Source organism: Suricata suricatta, chromosome 10, assembly GCF_006229205.1.
Source record: "Suricata suricatta isolate VVHF042 chromosome 10, meerkat_22Aug2017_6uvM2_HiC, whole genome shotgun sequence".
In the NCBI taxonomy this organism is placed as follows: Eukaryota; Metazoa; Chordata; class Mammalia; order Carnivora; family Herpestidae; genus Suricata; species Suricata suricatta.
The window spans coordinates 6,405,051-6,426,321 of NC_043709.1; the positions used below are offsets into that span (position 1 = coordinate 6,405,051).

Here is a 21,271-nt window from a genome sequence, read left to right on the forward strand (position 1 = left end):
AAGGCACCCACGGCTTTCTATCACCACAGCTCAGGCTTTGCCTGTATTTGGATTTCATGTAAACGGACTCAGACCATATGCATTCTTTTGTGTCTGGATCTGCCCCTCAGCACAATGCTTTTGCGACTCACTGATGTTCCTCCACTTATCGGTACGCGGCATCTTGTTGCTCTGTAGACCACTGAAGGACATTGGGGTTGTTTCCAGCATTGGACCATTGTGAGCAAAGCTTCCAAAGTGTTTTTCAGCCATGCAGAGAGCAGATTGGAGTTGGGGGAGGGAATGACGGTGGGGCACGGAGACACCAACCACATGATTCTCTATTCACACAGCAACCGATGGGAAGCTTGGGGCGCCTGGGTGGCTCAGTCAGTTAGGCGTCCAACTTTGGCTCAAGTCATGCACTCACAGTTCGTGGGTTCAAGCCCAGCATAGGGTCTTTTCGGACCCTCTGTCCCCCTCTCTCTGTCCCTGCCCCACTTGGAGTACGTGTGTGCTCTCTCTCTCAAAAATGAGTGAACATTAAAAATATTTTTTAAAAAACTAGGGGAAGCTCAATATATATTAGGGTGGGGATTTCTGGATTCTACCCACTCATCTTCTCCCTGTCCCCTAGAGCGTCCCTGAGGCATCTCCGCAGAGTTCCACAGGAGCTGATTTCAAAAACGGTATCCCAGAGGGTATCTGATGGCCCTGCCAGCTCTGGGTGCTCTTGAGAGAGACCGACAGAGACAGAGACAGAGAAACAGAGACAGAGAGAATCTCAAGCAGGCTCCACACTGAGCACTGGCATCGTGATCTGAACCAGAATCAAGATTTGGATATTCAAGTGACTGAGCCATCCAGGCACCCGTGGGTGTTCTTGGTGTAAGAATTTCCAGGCCTGGGTCTGGCCTTCCTGCCAATCCCCACCCTTCATCATAACACGATCCTACACACGACACTGCCCGTGTGACAAGCACCAACGCATCTTAGCACCACAGCCAATAACGGCCTCCCCCAGCGAAGGGTAGCGTGGCTCCCCAGGGACCCTTCATGCATCTGGGCTCCCACTGCCCCCTGGGGCGGCTCTCACCTACTGTGCTGCTTGGTTGTTGCTCTCTGTCCCTCCACCACGGAAGCAGGGGTGTGTGACACCTCTGGTGGCTGGGTCACCAGTGCCCAGCGCCAGCCTTGGCCCGAGGCAGGCACACGGCACATGGTGATTGAATGGGTCTCAGCTCAGCCCCTCCTAAAAAGTGCCAGAATGTCTTCGTGACACTCTAGGGGCCTCAGTCAGCTCTGCGGCCTCATTCTCCCCAGCTTCTCATTCCATCTGCTTCAGCCACTGGCTTCCTTGCCCCTCCTCAGAAGTGTCAGTGATGTCCCCCCTGCTCCCCCCAGACTCTCAGCACTTGCTGCTCTTTCTGCCCAAAGCCTCTTTTTCAATATACTGAACTGGTTCTTCTCTCACTAAATTCAGGCACCTGCTCAAACGTCACTTCCTGGGGCACCTGGTGGCTCAGTTGGTTAAGCATTCGACTCTTGGTTTCAATTCAGGTCATGGTCTCACAGTTTGTGACTTCAAGCCCCACATCGGGCTCTGCACTGGTAGCACGGAGCCTTCTTAGGATTCTCTCTCTCCTTCTTTCTCTGTCCTTTCCCTTACTGTCCTCTCCCCCTCTCTCTTTCAGAATAAATTAATTACATTTTAAAACAAATTTTTAAAAACAACAAAGAAAACTCATCACCTTCTTCCAGAGACCTCCCCTGACCCAACGTAGCTTCCTCCTGCCCATCTCTGTCCTCCAGCGACCCTTACTTTATGTTCAGAGCACTCATTCCTATCAGACTTTGCAGGGATCAGGGGACATGGGGGGCGGACGCACATGAACATGAAGCCCTCGCCACTGGTTTTACCATGAGTAATAGGAAACAAAAGAGACAAATCTTACCCAGGAGTTTCATGTCTTCTGCCAGCATCCATGAAACAGTTAACGGACTATTAATAAACAATAATAAACAGCAACAGTTTATTAGTTTGTAAATACTGTAAAAATCTCAGAGCTGTACAGTTCTTAACTGTAGTATTATTGAGAAAATAGAGCAGAAAAAAGGAAGACAGGAAATATGGGGGAGACTGCCTGCTTTTTTAAAAAGATAACGGGATTTTTTTTTGCCTGGGCTGCCTGTGTGGCTCAGTCAGTTGAGCATCTGACTGTTGATTTCAGCTCAGGTCATGATCCCAGGGTCCTGGGATGGAGCCCCATGTTGGGCTCTGTGCTGAGCATGGAGCCTGCTTAGGAGTCTCTCTCTCTTTTCCTCTGTTCCTCTCCCCTGCTCAAACACACTTTCTCTCTCTCTCTCTCTCTCTCAAATAAAAATTGGGAAAAAAATAAAGATTTTTTTTTTAGTAATTTTTTATTATCTTTTTAAGTATGTCTACCCCCAAGGGAGGCTTGAACTCACAACCCAGGATCAACAGGGGCATGCTCCACCAACTGAGCCAACCAGGCTACCCAAGACTTGCTATTTTACAGAGAGTTGTTAAGAACGGCGCCTCTGATAAGGTGGCATTGGAGCAGAAACACGGACAAAGTGAGGGAACAAGCCAAGTGACTATTTGGGAGAAGAGCTTTCCAGCCACAGGGAGCCACGGGGACAAGACCGGAGGAATAATTTGAAGAACAGCCTAGTGGCCCATGTGGCTAGAGGAGTGTAAGCGGGAGAAGAGCAGAAGATGAGGTCAGGGAGATGGTGAGGGACCAGTGCACATAGAGCCTCACAGTCCATGGAAGCCATTTGCAATGTACTCTGAATGAGATGGGAACTCTTGGTGGGTTTTGATCAGGTTCTGTTTTAAAAGGACAGCTCTCCTTGCTGTGTGGAGAAGAACCGGTAGCCCTGGGGGACCAGAGTGGACTCAGGGAGCGGGTGAGAGGGGTGTTAACAATAGTCCAGGTGAGAGAGGACAGTGGCTGTCCTGGTGGTGGTAGTGGAAGCGGTGACAAGTGGTCAGCTTCTGGATGCATTTGAAGACTAGAACCCACAGGCTGGCTTATGCGTTGGATGCAGGGTGTGAAGTAGAGCCAAGAATGACCTCAAGGTTTTGTTCTAAGCAGCTGCAAGGATGGAGTCAAAAGAGATGGGGAAGAAATGGGAGGGGCAGCTTTGGAAGGAATCAAGAATATGATGAAATGGGGTGCCTGGGTGGCTCAGTCGGGCAAGTCTCGGACTCCTGATTTCAGCTGAGGTCATGATCTCATGGGACATGAGATTGTGCCCCGAGTCAAAGCCCACTTGGGTTTCTCGCTCTCTCTCTGTCCCTCCCCCGTGGTGTGGGCGCCTCTCTCAAAATAAAGAAACATGAAAAAAATAAAAGAGTATGATGAATGAGCATTAGTGAACAAAAATGAAGAAATGAATCACTGAATAACTTCTTTCTCTGAGGCAAGCCCTGTCCCATAGACAGCACTTTAAGAGCCTGGGGGCCGGAGCTGGAATTCCCCCATCAAAAAAGGAGGTGTGGGTTCCTTTAAGAGAGTTACGCCCCCACTCCGCGAAGCCCCGCCCAATGATGGTCCCGTGACCCTCGGTCTTGCACTTAAGGGCGGGGCTCCGGCCGTTTGAAAGATCCGCGCGCACCTCAGGAGCCGCGTTTCACCCGCAGGCTGGGATGTCGGTGTTGCGGCCGCTGGACAAGCAGCCTGGCCTGAACACGGCCACCATCCTGGTAGGCGTCAGCTGCTCCGCTCCCCCTGCCAGCCTTTCCTCTCTGGTGGCGCCTCCACCATCTGGTCCTCTGGGCTCTTTGAGGTTCTGGGCCGCGCTATGGGGACTGGGGAGGGGGAGGGGGGCGGGAGAGCCGCATTCTGAACCAATCGGAGTAGCCATCCTCTGAGTTGGAAGGACGCTCCCACCAATAGATGCGCGGAGGGCTCTTTTCTGGTTTCTGATTGGTGGGACCGCTGGGCGGGCTGAGACCCGGGAGACTTTGTTCAGCGCGGGGCAGGAAATGGTTTTCTCACTGTCACTGGGTCTGCCGGCCGGAGGGGTGTCTGGGGAAGTTAAGAAGTTCTGTGCAGACCGGACTGGAACAGGTGCGACCGGGACCCTCAACCCGGGCCTGCCGGAGCCCTCTCTCGGTAAAACGGCGCCCTGCGCGCGGGAGCGAGAATCCTGGGAGTCGAGCGGTCTCCGGTCTTTGGCCTGATCCCCAGGCCCTTCAGCGGGACTGCTGTGCCCAGGCATCAGTCGGCCGCCTTCTCTCCCTGGACAGCTGGTGGGCACGGAAGATGCGCTTCTGCAGCAACTGGCCGATTCGATGCTCAAGGAGGACTGCGCCTCGGAGTTGAGGGTGTAAGTAGCTGAGTCTGTGGTGTCCGATCGCTCTGCGGTGGCTGAACTGTAGGCTGCTCTTGTAGGCGTGCAGGGGAGCTGCTGGAGAGGGAGGAGCTGCCAGAGAGGCGGGCGCTGGGAGGGCCAGCCCCTCAGGGCATGATCTGCCTCCAGCCAAGGTACCCTCCATCGCTCGCTATCACAACATTTGTTCTGTATTCCTCTAGCACTTGTCACCATAAGAAATTTCCTTGTTCACCTGTTTGTGTATTTGTTTCCAGCCTGCCATCCCCGTGGACCCCAAGGTCAGCCCCTTGAGGTCAACTTTGAAGGACTTTGATTTTTGTTCATTAGTGAATCCCCAGTGCTTTGAGCAGTACTTGGCACAGAGTAGTGTTCAATCGTGCCCCTAATTTGGAGAAACGATGACTAAAGAATTATATTTTGTTTTTCTTTTTCTAACTGGAGAGTCGAAACAGCTGCTGGGAAGCAAGGAAGTGAATATATGTGGGTGTCATTCTCCCTCATAGATAAGCTCCGAGGGTCCGAGGGTCCGTATGGAAGGAGCACGACCCCACTCTAGAGGGTGCTCCTCCATGGGACTGGAAACCCCACTTACTAGGCCCCGTTACAGAACTTCAGAGAATCTCCGATGAGGGAACAAGTCCAGAGGAGAGTGACGAAGGTGACTTACCCAAGGTCACATAGCTGGTCATTGGCAGATGAGAGATTTGAGCCGACTTCCATTGCCCTCCAGAGGGGTTCAGCCTCAACCCCTAGTCCCCCTAGTCTAACATCCATCTTATGGTTCTCATCTCCCTCCCAGCTCACATGTAGCTGGCTCGCCCCACGCCATCTTAGAGCCCAAAGTCCCTCTTGGCAAGGTAGTTCCCAAACAGCTCCTTGCAGGCAGAAGGAGTCAGAAGTCGTCTAGAAAGGGCGGGCTCTGCCCAGCCCCTACGCGTACCTCAGGAGTCTTGCCCACGAGAGCATCAGGGGCGTAGGTGAGGAGCCCTTGCCTCTCTTACCCTAGGGAGGTCAGCATGTGAATGGTCACTGGGATGTGGGTACAGACATCTTTAGTCCTGCAATTTCTTGTTTTTCAGCCACCTGGCAAGGTCCCTCCCTCTGCCCTCCAGTGCGAATCGGCCCCGAATTGACTTGATCGTGTTCGTGGTCAACCTTCACAGCAAATACAGGTGAGAGTCAGAGAATGGGTACCTTCAGGGCTCAGGTGGACCTGGGATGGAGGCCTCACCTGTGTGGGAAGGAGGAGACACAGGGAGAGGCTGCCTGGGGTTAGCCCGGAGGACGAGGATGGCGAGCCAGTGGGAAGTGTGTGATACTTCAGAGACACTGATGGGGCGCCTGGGTGGCTCAGTCAGTTAAGCATTCGATTCATAACCTCACGGTTCGTGAGCTTGAGTCCTGCATTGGGTTCTGCGCAGACAGTGCTGAACCTGCTTGAGATGGTCTCTCTCTCTCTCTTAAAAATAAATTTAAAAATAAACATTAAAAAAATGATATAGACACTAATGACCCCCAGCAGTGCTGTAGGTCATTGAGCTAATGTTTTCTGTAGCCTTCTCTGTATCCCTCATGGCAGGCACTGACGTGAATGAAACAGACCACTGTCCCCAAGGTGTTCCCAGCCCACTGGGGGAGGAAGCTAGACTCTTGAACACACACTTGTAGTATCCGGCATAGGGAGTATGAAAGAAGGACACGGGGCGCCTTTGGCTCAGGTCATGATCTCACAGTTCGTGGGTTCAAGCCCCCCATCAGGCTCTGTGCTGACAGCTCGGAGCCTGGAGCCTGCTTCAGATTCTATGTCTCCCTCCTCCCTGCCCCTTCCCCATTCATGCTCTGTTTCTCCCTGTCTCAATAATAAATAAAAACTTTTAAAACGAATTAAAAAAAACAACCAAAAGGACACATTGGGCTGTGAGAGTCCCAACAAGACTTGTGACTCTCAGGACGTAGGACAGGGTAGATGTTCTGCTGGAGATGACCAGGTCGAGGTACCAGGTAAAACTGGGAGTGAGCAGAAGGAGCCAGGTGAAGGTTAATGTAAAGGGCAGGAGGAGCATAATGTGTGTGCAGGACTGAAGGCTGGTCCAGGGTCAGGAGCCCAATGTCGTAGCCAGGGGAGCATGAGTGGGTGGTGATGCGTGGGTCCCGGCCTGGCCTCCCTGTGGTGCTGGCAACCTGGGGACAGGACTCAGCCAACCTGGGGGGTGCAGAAGAAGGCCCACTGTCTCCCTCTGAGGGGGATGGCTGATGAGGGGAAGCAGGACACAGCATCCGCCACGGACACCAAGGCACACGCCCAGTCATGTGGTGTGGCTTAAGTGAAGGCTGTGGTAGAAACACCTGGAACACCAGAGAGCCAGCAGCAGGGTCAAGTGCAGACCCGCTGCCTGGCCAGCTGGAGCAGACGGGCAGGGACGTGGGCCCACGGTGGGACAGAGAAAGGGCCGAGATCTGCCCCGATTGCCAGAGGTCCTGACTCAGCAGATCTGTTCTTGGGTGAGACCCCTGTCCGTTCACCAAAACTGACTGGTCTTTGGAGAGATCCTGCTGTTCACTCACAGTGAGGGGCCGAGAGCCATCCTTACTGTTTGCCTCAGGCCTTGCTTGTTCAGGCAGAAACCTTGGCCTGGGTCACCTGACCAAGATGGCTTTTTGGCCAGGAGACAACAGATTTCTTCATCATTCCTTGGACACCAGTAAATGAAACCCCTGGCCCTGAAGGTTAAAGTGCTCTTTTCCTAGAGGAAAAGAGTGTTTTCATACACTTGATGTGACTGTAAATACTATAACCTTCTTAGAAAGCAATTTGGCAATACCTAGGTACATTTTGTTGATTTTGAGAGAGAACACGAGTAGCGGAGGGGCAGAGAGAGAAGAAGAGAGAGAATCCCAAGCAGGCTCCACACTGTCAGCATGGAGCCTGATGTGGGGCTCGAACCCACAAACCGCGAGATCATGCCCTGAGCCAAACCAAGAGTTGGACACTTAACTGAGGCACGTGGCGCCCGCCTAGCTACATTTTAAAAAGCCACATACCATGACCCAGCCATGTGACGTCTAGCATCTGTCCTGCAGAAACATCTGTCTGCGTGTGTGAGAATGTGTATAAAAGAATGTTCGTACAGCATTCTGTGTAAAGTGGTGAAAACTTGGGAGACGGCTGACGTGTCTGTCACCCGGAAAATGGATCGTGGGATTGGGTGGTTGGGTGGTCGTCCCAAACAATGTAACACACAGGTTACAACTAAACCCAGCTGAGTGTCTGTACATATCCCCGTCTGTTTTCACACATGGAAAATCCACATGCAGGAGGACTTGCACCCCAGATGTCACAAGCTGTTCCCTTGGGGACCTTGAGACGGTGCTGGAGAGGGGACTTCCTTTTAACTGAATACATCCATATTCACTATTGGATTTGTTTTACAGGCTTGCATCATTTTGTAATTAGAAGTACTCATACAGGGCGCCTGGGTGACTCAGTCAGTTAAGCCTCCGATATCAGTTCAGGTCATGATCTCGCAGTCCATGAGTTCGAGCCCCATGTCGGGCTCTGTGCTGACAGCTCAGAACCTGGAGCCTGCTTTGGATTCTGGGTCTCCCTCTCTGTCTGCTCCTCTCCCACTCACACTCTGTCTCTCTCAAAAATAAATAAAAACATCAAAAAAATTTGATCAAAATGAAAGACGAAGTATTCCTCTAGGGGTGTTTCCTCTGGCCCGCCTCTCCTTCTCTGGCTGAGGAGTGCAGCCTTCCGCCTTCTCTGTGGTCACGTTTGTCCTGTGGTTCGTTTCCTCCCACCAGCCTCCGGAACGTGGAGGAATCCCTGCACCATGTGGACGCCACCTTCTTCCTGGGGAAGGCAGCCTTCCTCGCCACCGGAGGTAAGTGCATCCCATCCCCCCCACCACTCCCAGCTCCCCACAGGCACTATGTGGCCGGCCCTGCAGTGATGGGCTCCTTACTGAGGCCACCCAGGGGACCAAAGAACACGAGCTTCAGAATCTGACCTGCTGGCGGTCTCTCTGAAAGTGAATTTGAGCAAATCATTCTGCCGAGATGATTGCTAAGAGGTGCCTGATGTGGGGCCTGTGGCCACAGTCCTGAAAAGGCCCAAGTGTGGCCTTCCACCCTCCCGTCTCATCTCGTCTCCTGTTACTGTTCTGTCCTTTGGTTCAGCTTCTCGTTCTCTGAGCCAGTCCTGCTGTTCCCGAGGCTTTGTGTACTGACAGCGGAAATCCTAGTAGCCGACCTTTATTGAGCGCTCACTGCACACCGGACACTGTTCTAAAAGTGCTCCGTTTCTGTATCACATAATCTTCACTACAAGCAACCCTTTGAGGTACATACTGTTATCTCCACCTTAGAGCGGAGGAAACTGGAGCCTTGCGGTGAGCTAGCTTGCCCAAGGCCCGCAGCTAAAGAGGAGTAGAGGCGATGTTCGCACCTAGATAGTCCTGTTCCGGGTCCATGCCCTTCATGATTCTATCATGGAGCTTCTCTTGGATGCTTTTTTTCTTCTTTGTCTAGCTAACCCCTATTTGCTGTCCCCTGGGAGACCCCTCCCTGATCAGCCCTGCGGTCTGGGCCCCGAGGGGTCCATCCCACACATGCTTCTGTCATATAGACTCCCCACCCTCCCACCTACACCGACGGCGTGTCTGAGCTGCCCTCCTCCACCCAGCTGACCTGCAGAGTCCTCTCGGAGAGGGCCTGGCACCGATCGTTCTCAATGAGCATAGATGAACAAATGAATGACAGGTCATTTCCTTTTTTTTTTTTGATGTTTTATTTATTTTTGAGAGAGAGAGAGTGCGTGAGCAGAGGCGAGGCAGAGAGAGAGAATGACACAGAATCCAAAGCAGGCCCCAGGCTCTGAGCTGTCAGCACAGAGCCTAACACGGTGCTTGAACCCACAAACCGGGAGATCATGACCTGAGCCAAGCTGGACGCTCAAGCGACTGAGCCCCCCAGGGACCCCCAGGTCATTTCAATATGTTAATTCATCAAATCTCTACGTAACTCAGTGGGGTGGGGGCTGTTACCATCCTCATCTTCTAGATGAGGAAACTCATGTTTTTCTAGAGGACCCTCTCAAAGCCTTTTCAGCTTTATTTTCTACTTTAATGATCTTGGCTGCCCTGAAAAGAAGGTTGAACAGGATTGTCACCCCACTGACTAGTAAGCAGCTGAGGCCCAGAGAGGGGAAGTGGATGACCTTGGCCAGTGCTTGCTGGACGACTGCCACGAAGGCAGAGATCACAGCCTATAGCACTCATGGCTTCTCTGCAGCTGGGCGGGAGAGTCACTGCAGCGTCCACCGGAACACGATCGTGAAGCTGGCCCACACCTACCGGAGCCCTCTGTTCTTCTGTGACCTGGAGGTAAGGACACAAATCGGGGGGGTGTAGGGAAAGGGCAGTCAGCACACAGGAGGTGTGTCAAGAACGCTTCTTGGAGGGTCGTCAGGTGGCCCTGATGTGAAGACACAAGATCCCAATTTGAATCCTGGCTCCTCGGCTCACTGGCTGGACCTTGGGTGGATCTGTCCCCCTCAGCGCTGGGGCACACGGATGTAAAGTAGGGCGATAATACGCATCCAGCCTGAGTGCCTCTTCCATGCCAAGTGCTGTCACTTGCTGCCTTCTTTTGCTTTTGCTTTGTTTTCTCTCATAACTAAGTTTCATGTATGTAATGTGGGTCCTTGTCACTATCTCGCTGGGCTGTAAGCGCTGTGAGGCCAGGCATTTGTCTGTTTCATTAACCTGTTTCGCGCCCACCCGCAGTCAGGATGCCCCTGTGCCCCTTACTCCCCTGCACTGCAGACCTTGTCCAGTCCCGGCCCGGGGCAGGCAGCCAGCAGGCAGCAGTAGAGGCTTGGAGGGGTACATGGGGTGTCAGTTCTGCCCCAGCTCACTTCTGTGGGTGCTTCTCATAGGGTGAGTCTAATTATGAGCATTGCAGAGCACTTCTGTTTTGCTGATAAATTTTGCTCTCCAGGGTCTCTCTCTGGAGTCTGGATCCTGACTTTTTGCTGGATCAGCAGCTGTCCCCTCTGGGAGGTCTGCTAACGGCTCCCAGGGCCTGGGCCACCCCAGCCATGTCCCCGGCCTGCTTAGTTGGTTTTAGAGTGTGTTTATTGGTTTCGATGTCATTTCTGCTCTGTTCTGGGTCTTGCACCTGTTCCCAAAGGTAAAGTGATACGATGCAGAGAGAACTGGATCGGCCACTGTCCCTTACCACCACCCAGACCCACGGTTCTCGTTCAGGGGTCTGTGGACCCCTCTGGCCTGGGGGGAGAATTCAGGACATCTGTGAACTTGTATGAGGAGAAAAAAAACACTTCTTTTTTTCCCACTGAACTCTAAGTGAAATTTAGCGGTTTGAATACAAGCCAGAGATGTCGGTAGTGTTAGCACTATTTGCCTGGAGCTTTTACCGACAGAAACGGCAGACATTTCCGTCTCGTGAGAGGATGGGCCAGATCTTCTTGTTCAGCACATCAATAAAGATGCACATACCACTAGACACAAATCCGTTTTTCCTGCTTGGTGACTCTTTTAGTCAGCACTCTGACCTCCCAGAGGACACTGAGCCCCGGGCGCACCAGGAGTGCCCGCCCTTCCAGACTTTCCCCCAACACACCCCAGAAACCCAAGACTCACAGAGGAGAGGTGACTCACTCAGCCGGAGGGCTGGTAAGTTAGCGGTAGAGCCGGCAGGTTGGCACGCTGCTGTCTTTTCCTTCTTAGCCTGCTAACTGTGTGGCTTTGAACAAGTCACTTCCCCTCCGCACAGGCTTCGTCTTCCTCCCTCTAAAGGCGAATTATCATCTTTGCTCCATGGCTTGGGTCCCTTAAACCTTAGGCGGTTCAGGCTGAGGGGTGTGCTGCAGTTCTCTTTGTGGTCGGTAGGTGGCAGGCCGAACCAGGTACACGGAGCCTGAACGCTCTTCAGGAAAAGGCTGGAGCTGCCCCTCTAGGTCCAGCCATAGTGGCCGGCCTGCCGGCACCTCAAACCCGCATTCCCGGTGTGTGGACAGCCCTCACTTCTGTACCTGTGTTGTCCTTTTATTTTATTTATTTTTATTTAATTTTTTGAGAGAGAGAGAGAGAGGAGGTACCAGTGAGCAAGGGGTTGGGGAGGGGGAGAGAATCCCAGGAGGGGCAGAGAGAGAGAGAGGAATGGGGCTCACCGGAGGTGGCGCTCACCGCTGCAGGGAGCAGGGGCGGGGCTTGAACTCACAGACTGAGATCTCAATCTGATGCTTAACTCACTGAGCCACCCCTGCGCCCCCTGTGTTGCTGTCCCACTCCTCCACGTGAGTGAGTTTGAGCCTTGCCATCTTTTAAGGCCTTGCATGGCGGGATTATCAGCCCCCCTCTCCTGCCGGAGAAGCACCTTCATGGAGCTGTCGGATCGGCCCAGCAAATTTCTCTCCCCGCTCTGCCCACGGCCCCGCGCTGCTCCCTGAGCACACGAATGAGTCTGGCTGAGAGCCTGCCCTCTCAGAACCCGGGGAGGTAGACCCCGCAGTCGCGGTGTAGACGTGAAGGACGTGCGGAGACCCGGAAGGCTGGCCGTGGAAGAAGCCATTCCCTCCTGTCGGTGACAGGTGTGGTCGGACTTGGGTCTGGAGGCCACAGCTCTGGAGTGTCAGGCGCAAACTGCCGGAGGGCAGCCAGGGGGCCGAGTGAGAGCAGCAGCAGCAGCTGGGAGGCCTATTTCTGAAGCAAAGGCCACGGAAGTCAGAGTAAGGATTTAGTCAACAGGTATTTTTAGGTACCTACAGTGGGCCCTAGGGATGCACACAACAAAACAGTAAAAAAAAAAAAAGAAAAAAGAAAAATCTCAGCTCTATTGTAGTGGAGAAAACACTAAAAACTGGGCACCTGGGTGGCTCAGTCAGTTAAGCGTCCAAGACTCTTGGTTTCAGCTCAGGTCATGATCTCGCGGTTTGTGAGTTTGAGCCCCACGCCGGGCTCTGCACTGACGGCACGGAGCCTGTTTGGGATTCTCTCCCTCTCTCTCTGCTCCTCCCCCGATCACGCTGTCTCCGTTTCTCTCAAACAAATAAATAAACTTTAAGAAAAGGACTTAAAAAAAAAAAGAAGTAAAACACGTCAGGAAATGAGGATGTGACGGTCAGGCGGTGGTAACACGGTAAGGGGTCAGTGCTCGTGGCCGGGGGTGACTGTTAGACCAGCTGGAGGCAGCAGGAAGGCAGCCGTGCAGACTCCCGATGGAGGAGCACATGGGGCCAGAGGAGTGTGGGCACTTGCCTGCTGTGTCCAGGGTCCCCCAGGGAGGCCTCCCCGGAGAGGTGTCAGAGTGACAGTAGGGCTGGAGCAGGTGGGCCTTGTGGGTCTTAGTAAAGGCTTTCACTCTGAGTAAAACTGGAGCCACAGGGTGGGGGGGAGGTGCCGCCTGATATGAGTTTTACTTATTTTCATTTTCCACTTGCGTGATATGGGACCTAGGTGGGGCAGCCGGTGAGGCTGGAGGAGAGGTGGGGTGAGCGTGGGGCCCTGGGTGCTGGTAGGAAAGCATCCCAGGGACGGGGTGCGGCTGCGGGGTCTGCCGAGAGGACCCTCGGAGAGAATGGCAGCTGCCTCCGGGTTTGGAATGCGGAGCTGCAAGTGGCAAAGGCGGGAGCCAGAGCAGGAGGGCTGAGGGCGCCCAGTCTCGAGCTTGGGCTACTGGGTGGACGCCGACACCCCCTTCCTGGGTCAAAGGGGGAGCAGAGGGAGGACGGGCCACTCCTGAGGTGCCAGCCCATTGTGGGGAGAGGGTGGCTGAGCATCGTGTGTCCTTCGCCAGACTCGGATTCTCTGGTGCCAGGCCCGGGACAGAGTCCCCCGCCCTGCGTAGCCCCATCCCACAGCGCCGCCGGGCCCCTGCCTTCAAAAGCAGGGACTCTTTGTTGACGGGGACTCCCTACCCCACCCCCCACCCCCAGGGCTGCTGTCTGTCACCCCCTGTCTTCCTTGCCTCGGCTCCCAGGTGAGGAGCCTTTGGGGCCTCTGCCTCCTGGGCACCGGCAGGAACCAGCCCCATCCAGATCCCTGCTCTGCAGCCACTAGACAGTTTACCTAACTTCGCCAGCCCCGCCTGCTAAGCTCTGTCTCCTCTGGAGGTGGATCCTCATCTGTGGTGTCCCTGGAGGCGGTGTCTGAAGGATCTGGAAGCTGCTTGGTGAGGCGTGCTGTGGACAGGGGCATGGCCACAATGGGCAGTGGTGCACAACGCTGGCCCCACACGCCGGCTTCCAGCTCCCCTCTGGCAGGTAGGCTGTGCGGAGGGCCGGCCACCCCGGGCCTGCCTCACCGCCCTCCTCCCCTCTCCCCCTGCAGATTGAAGATTTTCGAGCCACCATGGCGCAGCGCCTGGTCCGCGTGCTGCAGATCTGCGCTGGCCACGTGCCCGGCGTCTCAGCCCTGAACCTGCCGTCCCTGCTCAGGAGCTCGGAGACCCCGGCCCCAGAGGACCTGTAAGGGCCGCTGGCCTCCGAGCCACCGCTCCCCACGCCAGGTGCCTGGTGAACTTCCACTGTCTCTGAAGACCGGGTCAGGGCTTGGTGGCCCAGCGGTCAGACGCCCGCACGACCAGACTCGTCCACACTACAGCAGGGCCTGCAGCCCTCTCCCTGCCGGGCTCCCTCCAGCAGAGCCTGTCTTCACCCACCTGCCGGGGCACAGCTCCACTTCAGGCTCCGTTTGAACAAAGCATCCGCAACATTCGGAAAACCCCTGGCCTCCTCCACCACCTTGATTTTGCAGATGAGGACACTGACTCCGATCTGTTAGGAGGGCCGGGCAGGGGGGCTCGCACTCTGTGACCCCATCCGGCCCCACATCCTGGCCTTACCATTCTCCTAGAACCCGGTGTTGCCCCTTAGAGCCTCAGTTTCCCTGGGTGTGGAGTGGAGGATTGTCGCAGTGTGAGGACTAGGTGAAATGACCGAGGGGACAAGACCGCAGTTGGGTTTCCCCCTCCTCTGTGCGCTCCGGGCATTTCACAATCGGTTGCATCAAGGTACCAGTGAGGCACGCAGTAGACAGTAACCATTGTTTGAAATCACACAGCTGGGTTCAAAAGCTGTTCAAACCCAGGAATTACACTGTTCGTGACTCAGAAGTCACGGAGAATGGTGTGTGAGTCTCTGCAGGGCTGGCCTCCCGCTCGGCAGTGAGAGCTTGTGCCTTGACCGTGGTTCCTCTTCTCCTTTGGGTCTAACTAGAATTTGCCGAAGCGCCAGGGTGGGAGTCCAGAAATGCTGTCAGCCGGGTCGGGGCTCCTGCCGCTCCCCGGTGGCCAGCTGGGCACACGGGAGCTTGGGGGCAAACGGGCTGGTGGACGAGACCTCAGGAGGAGGGCCAGGTGTGGGCTCCCTTGGACGGTGATGGCTCCCCCCACCCCCACCCTGCCCGCCTGTGCTGGGCCTCCTGGCGCCCTGAGCGGGCCTGTTACCACAGGGCCTCTGCTGTCACCACCGCAGCCCGAGCCCTTGCTCTTCATGAGATTGGGCCGACCTGAAACTCTCGGCGGGCACCGTGAGGACAGGACCTGCCCTTTTCTCCCGGGGCTTCTGCCAGAGCTTGGCCCAGCGCCGCACCCCTGGTGCTCAGTAGGGTTGGGCAGCCAGACACCGCCCTGTGGGTCCCCCTGAGAACCTGGGCCGTGTAGGTTCCGGTCAGGGCCCCTGTGTCCCCCACACAGCAGGACACTGCACGCTCCAATGTCCTCACACCCCTGCTCCTGTGTCCCCAGCACACCTGCGAGGTGGACCGTGTTTCCCTGCTTCAGCCGACAGAACCAGCACTGCTGCCACCAGAGGTGTGCCCTGTCATGTGGCCATTCAGACGGCCGACCCCCGGTCCCACCTTTGTCCTTCAGTTGTTCTCTTGCAAGCCTCACTGTCGAACAAAGTTTCAGGCACTTCTGCGGGGCAGGCCCGACTGGCAGCACAGAAGCGGGCGCACAGGCCTTGTGCCCAAGACAGCAGCTGTCCCTTACGGAGCCGCTCCCTTGGCCTGGGGTCCGCACCTCGGGACAGGACTGCCAGGTGCCGAGGTGCCTGTTAGCACAGGGGCAGGGCTGCTGGAGGAGGGGGCGGGGAGCAGGGTAGGAGCGCTGCCCGCACCGGGAGGATCATGGCGTCAAGCCTGGGGCTCCTCGGCGTGGGGGGGGGGGGCGGGAAAGGGTGCTGAGGTTGCTGCGTCCAGGGTTGAAGGAAGAGGCTGAGTGACAGGACTCTGAGGGGATGGGCAGGATGGGCGGAGCTCCAGAGAAAGCCGACCTTCCCAGCAGCCTGGGCTGTAAAGGTGGGGCTTTGCAGGGCAGGGTGGAGAGTGGGTGGAGGTCCGGTGGGTCTTTGGGAGCTGACAGGGCACAGTGTCCAAGCTCGGCAGGAAGGCAGTGTGGACACAGCCTGCCTGCCTCTGCGAGCATGTTGTTTTGTTGAACACAAGGGGAGGTCCTCCCAGACCCCCCAGCCAGCATGGGACACATTCTCTCTATGGGGTCTCCCTGCCATGTTTTCTTTGCCACCTGGTGCCATCTAACAAGAGAAGCAGCATCGCACTCCAGCCGGGGCTCTGAGAGGCTTCCAAGTGCCGGGGGAGCGTGACGCTGTCACTGCTGCCAGCTCCAGCGAGCCTGGCGGGGACCCGGGAACCAGAGGCCGCCTCTCCCCACGGCAGAGCTGAGCAGTCGGTCCCCAACCCCCACCCAAACCCCCAGGCCTGCTGCCCCGGGCGGGGAGCGGGGCTGCTCTGTGCCCTGTGCCCCGTCTGGAGGCCAGCGATCCCGCTTGGGAGGCCGTCCCATCAAGGGGAGTGATGGGAAACCAGTCTTTAGGGCCCAGTGGTGCCTGAAATCGGCGCTTGGTGCCGAGGTGGAATCACCACGGAGGAGGGAGACAGGAGAGGCTGTGCCTGGCTCCTTACCCACCCTGTGACCTTAGGCAGGTCTCTTATCCTCCATGAGCCTCAGGTTCCTTATCTGTAGAACGAGATCAGGCTAATTAACGCCTTGCCCACCCCCCCAGCCGGTGTCGGGGCTGAGCATGAGAAACCATTATTTTAAACATAAGACTTGAAGCACATGTGCGAGGTCTCAGTCTGGCCTTGGCCGCAAGCTGGGCACACTGGAGGGCAGGCTAGGGGGCTGACGAGGTGGCGGCCGGGCTCCTGGAAGAGAGGCCTTTCTGCCGGACCTGGGAGCTGCCTCGTCCATGCTGAGTACACAGAGGAAGGAGTGGGGCTTGGGCCCCTGCTGCGTGGATGAGGCCCTTAGAGGGCAGCGGCCTGTTCGGGGTCCCAGGTTCTCTTGTTCCTCCCTGGGGAGGGGGCTCCCACTCTCCTCCAGACGAGATGGCCCAGGCCTGAGCGCTCTGGCTCTGACCTGATGGTGTTTCCCATCCAGGCCAAGGAGGTGGAGCCTCCCCAGTGAGGAGGGGGCTCTGCAACGTGGCACCTGTGCCTTCTTCACCCCTCAGTGCGCAGAGGCAGAGGCAGCAGGGGGCCGGGCTCAGACGGGCAACCTGGTCACGGAGGGGAAGTGATGCAGTGGGAAAGGACCCAGCCTCCGAGTCTCACCGACTCGGGGTCTGTGGCCAGCCTGCAGTGTGACCTGGGGCAGCTCACTTCCTGTCTTCCCGTCCCCACGGCCTCTTGAGGTTCTTGTTCGGCTCAGCTGCACCTGCCCCGTGTGTGCCCTCCACAGGCTGCTTGTGCCCAAGGCCCTGGTGGGCAAGGAGAGCCCTGGGCCTGGGGTGAGGGCCTGCCCCTCCCCCCACGTACTTGGTGCTGGGCCAGGCCTACCAGGCAGGACCCCGGCCGAAGGGCACCCTTTTCTCGAGGTATCTGCTGGCTTAGCCTCCTTTCCTCAGTCTCCCCTGGGGCCATCAGGATGCAGGCAGAGAATCAGTGCGGAAAGACTTCTCGTAGGTACCCAGAGGCTCAAGGGACTAAGGGGTGGAGGGTGGGGACAATGTGATGGGTTGTTAGGCCCTGACCAAATCTGAGTCCCACCTGACCCTGTGGCCTGAGGGCTGCTGAGGACCAGCTCTGGAAGGGAGAGGGGGTGGCCTGTCCCAGTGCCCCTGACCTGGACAGGAAGCAGCCTTCCTTGGAGGCCATGCTTGTACATCAGAAGAAAAGCCAAAGGCATTTGGGGGACCCCTGGGAGCTAACATTTGGTAGATGCCTGGTCTGGCTGTATGATGGCTCCCAAAGCCAGGCCCAGGGGGCTCCCGGGACCCGATCATCCTTGCTGTGTTCGGCCACAGGCTCCTCAAGGGCTGGGCCTGACCGGGAGGGGACCCCGCAGATGTGTGTGCCGCGGTAGCGGTGGTGAGAGAGGTCAGGGCCGAGGGGCTGACTGGCTCGTCCCTGGTCCTTCTGACCCTGCTTTCCTCTTTGCAAAGTGAGAGGCACGATGCCACCTCCCCCAGAGGGGTGAGGTGGGCACTGTGGACCCACGCGGGGCCGAGGGCCAGGCAGGTGGTTAGTCGGTACCGGCCACCGCCATTGTCTGGTTGCTGTGTCTGCTCCTCCCCAGACATCCTGGGGAGTCACTGTCACCTCCATCCCTCTGTTCCAAGGTCTCAGCAGGCCTTCCCCCGACCCTCCCTGACACCCTTCCCTCCGGAAATTTTCTCCCCAGCACTTCTCAGCCCCTTACCTACTCTAGAGTTTCACCATTCAGGTTTTGTCTCTGTGGTCACTGCCTCCCAGGAACCCAGAACAAGGCCTGGTACATAGCGGATCTCAGGAGCTATTTGGTGAATGGACGGAGGTGTCTGTGCTCCGAGTCGGCCCGTGTGTCATGCATGCGGGACCGAACGCCTGCAGGAGGCCCGGAGCCGGCAGCCCTCGGCCCCCTGTGTGGCGCCTTGAATGAGGCCTGAGGGAAGGACAGCCTCTGGGGGGCTCCCTGCTCTCTCACCTCCCCACCCCTACCTTTTGGCAGCCTTCTACCTGCTGGTGTGGCGCCCAGGAGATGGGACCCTATTCCCTGCGGCTGAGATGCTGATGAGCTGGGGTCTCCCTTCCGACTCCCTCAGACGGCTGCGTCCGGCTCAGGGCCGTGAACGGGGCTGCCCTGGCCGGCATCGCTGGGGGGGGGGGGTCTGCACGCACGTGTGCGCGTGTGCGTGGAGGTGGGGATGCGGGCTGAGGACAGGCAGCGTGGGCCAGTGAAAATCCGGACGAGGGTTGTGTAACTGTCCTCGCACAGCGAGGAGTCGTGGCTGGGGCTCTCCAGCCCCACAAGGACTTTGTATCCATCCTCTGCCTCTCCGGCCCCTTGTCCTGGTGTCCAGAGGCCTAGAGCCACATTTCCCACTGTCCCCAGCGAGAGGGACTTTCTGGCAGTGTCCTGTTTGTCAGTGCTAAACACACGAGAGAGGCAAAGGGAGTCTACCCTGGGGACCGTGGCTGCTCCTGCGACGAAATACAGAGAGAGCCCACTGGGCAGAGGAGGGCACGGAAGCCAACAGAACAGGTCCCACCGCGTGGCCCCCTTTATGAATCACAAACTCAGCTCCTCGGCAGGGGAAGAACTTTAGAACTTTGTGTTCCGTGAGACTTTAAAAGGCACAAAGCAGGGCCGGGATAAAAAAGTCCACAGGCCCCTCCAGGGACAGCAGGGAAATGCCCCTTCTTACTCACAGACTTCTGTGTTGTTCAAGGGCTTTTCACGAGAACGTGTTCAGGTATTACTCACAGAATTACAAATAAAAGCAATTTTGACGTAAGGAGTGCATCCTGGGTCTCCGAGTACTTTCACATCGAGATCGAGGGGGCTGGGCGTCTCTGTCCCCCAGGGACTGCCCCCCCCCCCCCCCCCCCCCCCCCCCCCCCCCCCCCCCCCCGCCCCGAGCTGGTTCCATCCGGCAGTTTCCTCCACCCCGCCCCCGCCCCAGGCACAAAGGCCACCGGCCACACTTCACAGTCCAGGCTCCCCATCCACACCGGGTCACCCCTTTGCCCCTCAGAGCCCCTGTGACTCCATCTGGAAAACAGACATTATAATACTGCTTGTGTCAGAGCCATTGGGAGGGTGTTTTAGGGGAATTTGAGGGACAAAGATCATTGGAGACTCCTTTTTTCCCCTGACCCCAAATTTATTATTATTATTTTTAATTCATCAGTGAATGAAAACGTGAGAACACTAAGAGACATTCAGTTAGGTAGGTTTTTTCCAGCTACAAAGTCCCTTATTTCCTATTCAGTACCTATGAGGTGATGATACCAAATTGTTTAAAGTAAAACCTACTGGGCCGCCTGGTTGGCTCAGTCAGTGGAGCACGTGACTCTTGATCTTAGGGTTGTGAGTTCAAGCCCCACGTTGGGTGCAGAGATTTTTAAATAAGTAAATAAACTTAAAAATAAGTAAAAAATCTTGGGGCGCCTGGGTGGATCAGTTGGTTAAATGTCTGGCTCAGCTCTTGATTTTGACTCAGATCATGATCTCGATTCAGGTCATGATCTCATGGTTTGTGAGACTGAGCCTTACACTGGGCTCTGCCAGGACAGCACGAAGCCTGCTTGGGATTCTCTCTCTGTCTCTCTCTTTCTCTCTCTCTCTCTCTCTCTCTCTCTGTCCCTTCCCTGCTTGTGCTTGTCTCTTTCTCTCTCAGAATAAATAAATAAACATGAAAAAAGGTTTTTTTTATTATGTCTTTTATTTATTTTTGAGGGACAGAGAGAGACAGCGCGAGCAGGGGAGGGTCAGAAAGAGGGAGACACAGAATCCGAAGCAGGCTCCAGGCTCTGAGCTAGCTGTCAGCACAGAGCCCGACGTGGGGCTCGAACCCACAACCGTGAGATCATGACCTGAGCCGAAGCCGGCCGCTCAACCAACTGAGCCACCCAGGCGCCCCGAAAAAACTTTTTAAAAAATAAAAACCATAAATAAGTAAGCGAGTAAGTAAAAACAATCAAAAGAACAAGACAACTTTGCAAAAACCATATTTATTCGCAAAATTAACTCCTCTGTTGGTCACCTCAGCCAAGAAGTGATGTAGAAGACTTGAATAAAGAAATTCCTAATCTAGGGGCACCTGGGTGGCTCAGCCGGTTAAGCGTCCGACTCTTGATTTCAGCTCAGGTCACAATCTCACTATGCATGAGTTTGAGCCCTGCATCAGGCTCTGTGCCGACAGCGTGGAGCCTGTTGGGATTCCCTGCCTCTCTCTCTCTCTTTCTCTCTCTCTCTCTCAATGAAAAGAAAAAGAAAAAGAAATTCATAATCTTGACTTAAGAGCTAGGTAAACCAAAATAAGGACTATATTGAGGATTTAACCTAACATTTACCATGTTGGTCTGTTGGGGAAATTTCTCTTAACTGCAAAGTCGAAATTCAAGGCCTCCCACCCCCTCCCCATTCAGGAGCCGTAAGTGAAAAGGTCTGTCTAGGGTCAGGCACCTGCACGGGACACTGACCCAGACTGCACATGCCCCTCGCTGTGACCTGCTTTGTCCTGGGCACGTGCTCGGAGCCACCAAGTAAACGGTCGCTCTCCTCCTCTGGCTTGGGCCCCTGAGGGCCACCTCCCCTGCTTTCTGCTAGAGCCAGTGCAGCCAGTGAGACAGAGGCCCACGCAGCCTGTGCAGAAGTGGCTCATGGAAGTGAACCCCGACCAGCGCCACTGGTCCACCCTCTCCCAGGGACGGGGTCCTCACACCAGGTTCCCCCCAGACTCCGTCATCTCTGCCTTAAGGCCTGAGGTTTAAATGAGGTGCCTGGTCCACTGTAAGGGCTCTGCGGTCCTGAGGGCACCAGGGTGATGGGGTGGGGGTTCCGCCCCCAGCCCCACCCCCGCCCCCGCTCCTGTCCAGGCCCCTGACTCCCCCGCCCCCTCACCACACACCCACACTCGCACCCACACCCACCATCCCAGACCCACTTCTCCTTT

The 21,271-nt window shown here is 56.0% G+C and overlaps 1 protein-coding gene across 4 annotated transcripts; it reads left to right on the top strand.

The window, feature by feature from the left end:
- Positions 1-3,572: 3,572 nt before the first annotated feature.
- On the top strand, positions 3,573-14,488 carry CENPM (centromere protein M). 4 transcript variants are annotated; one of them, XM_029954102.1, is made up of 6 exons: positions 3,573-3,712; positions 4,259-4,338; positions 5,424-5,516; positions 8,152-8,231; positions 9,640-9,731; positions 13,701-14,488. In XM_029954102.1, the coding sequence occupies exons 1-6, from the start codon at positions 3,656-3,658 to the stop codon at positions 13,839-13,841; spliced, it is 543 nt and encodes a 180-aa protein (XP_029809962.1). In that variant the 5' UTR covers positions 3,573-3,655; the 3' UTR covers positions 13,842-14,488. The 4 variants fall into 4 exon arrangements, with proteins under 4 accessions (XP_029809962.1, XP_029809963.1, XP_029809964.1 ...); XM_029954103.1 differs by having other exon boundaries at positions 3,643-3,712; positions 4,032-4,338; XM_029954104.1 differs by having other exon boundaries at positions 3,698-3,712; positions 4,200-4,338.
- Positions 14,489-21,271: the final 6,783 nt, after the last annotated feature.

Bases quoted from the DNA above. Each gene is read 5' to 3' on its own strand.
- CENPM (XM_029954102.1), top strand. From the start codon at position 3,656: ATGTCGGTGTTGCGGCCGCTGGACAAGCAGCCTGGCCTGAACACGGCC. The intron at 5,517-8,151 runs GTGAGAGTCAGA...TCCTCCCACCAG, and splicing joins AACCTTCACAGCAAATACAG to CCTCCGGAACGTGGAGGAAT. The intron at 9,732-13,700 runs GTAAGGACACAA...CTCCCCCTGCAG, and splicing joins TGTTCTTCTGTGACCTGGAG to ATTGAAGATTTTCGAGCCAC.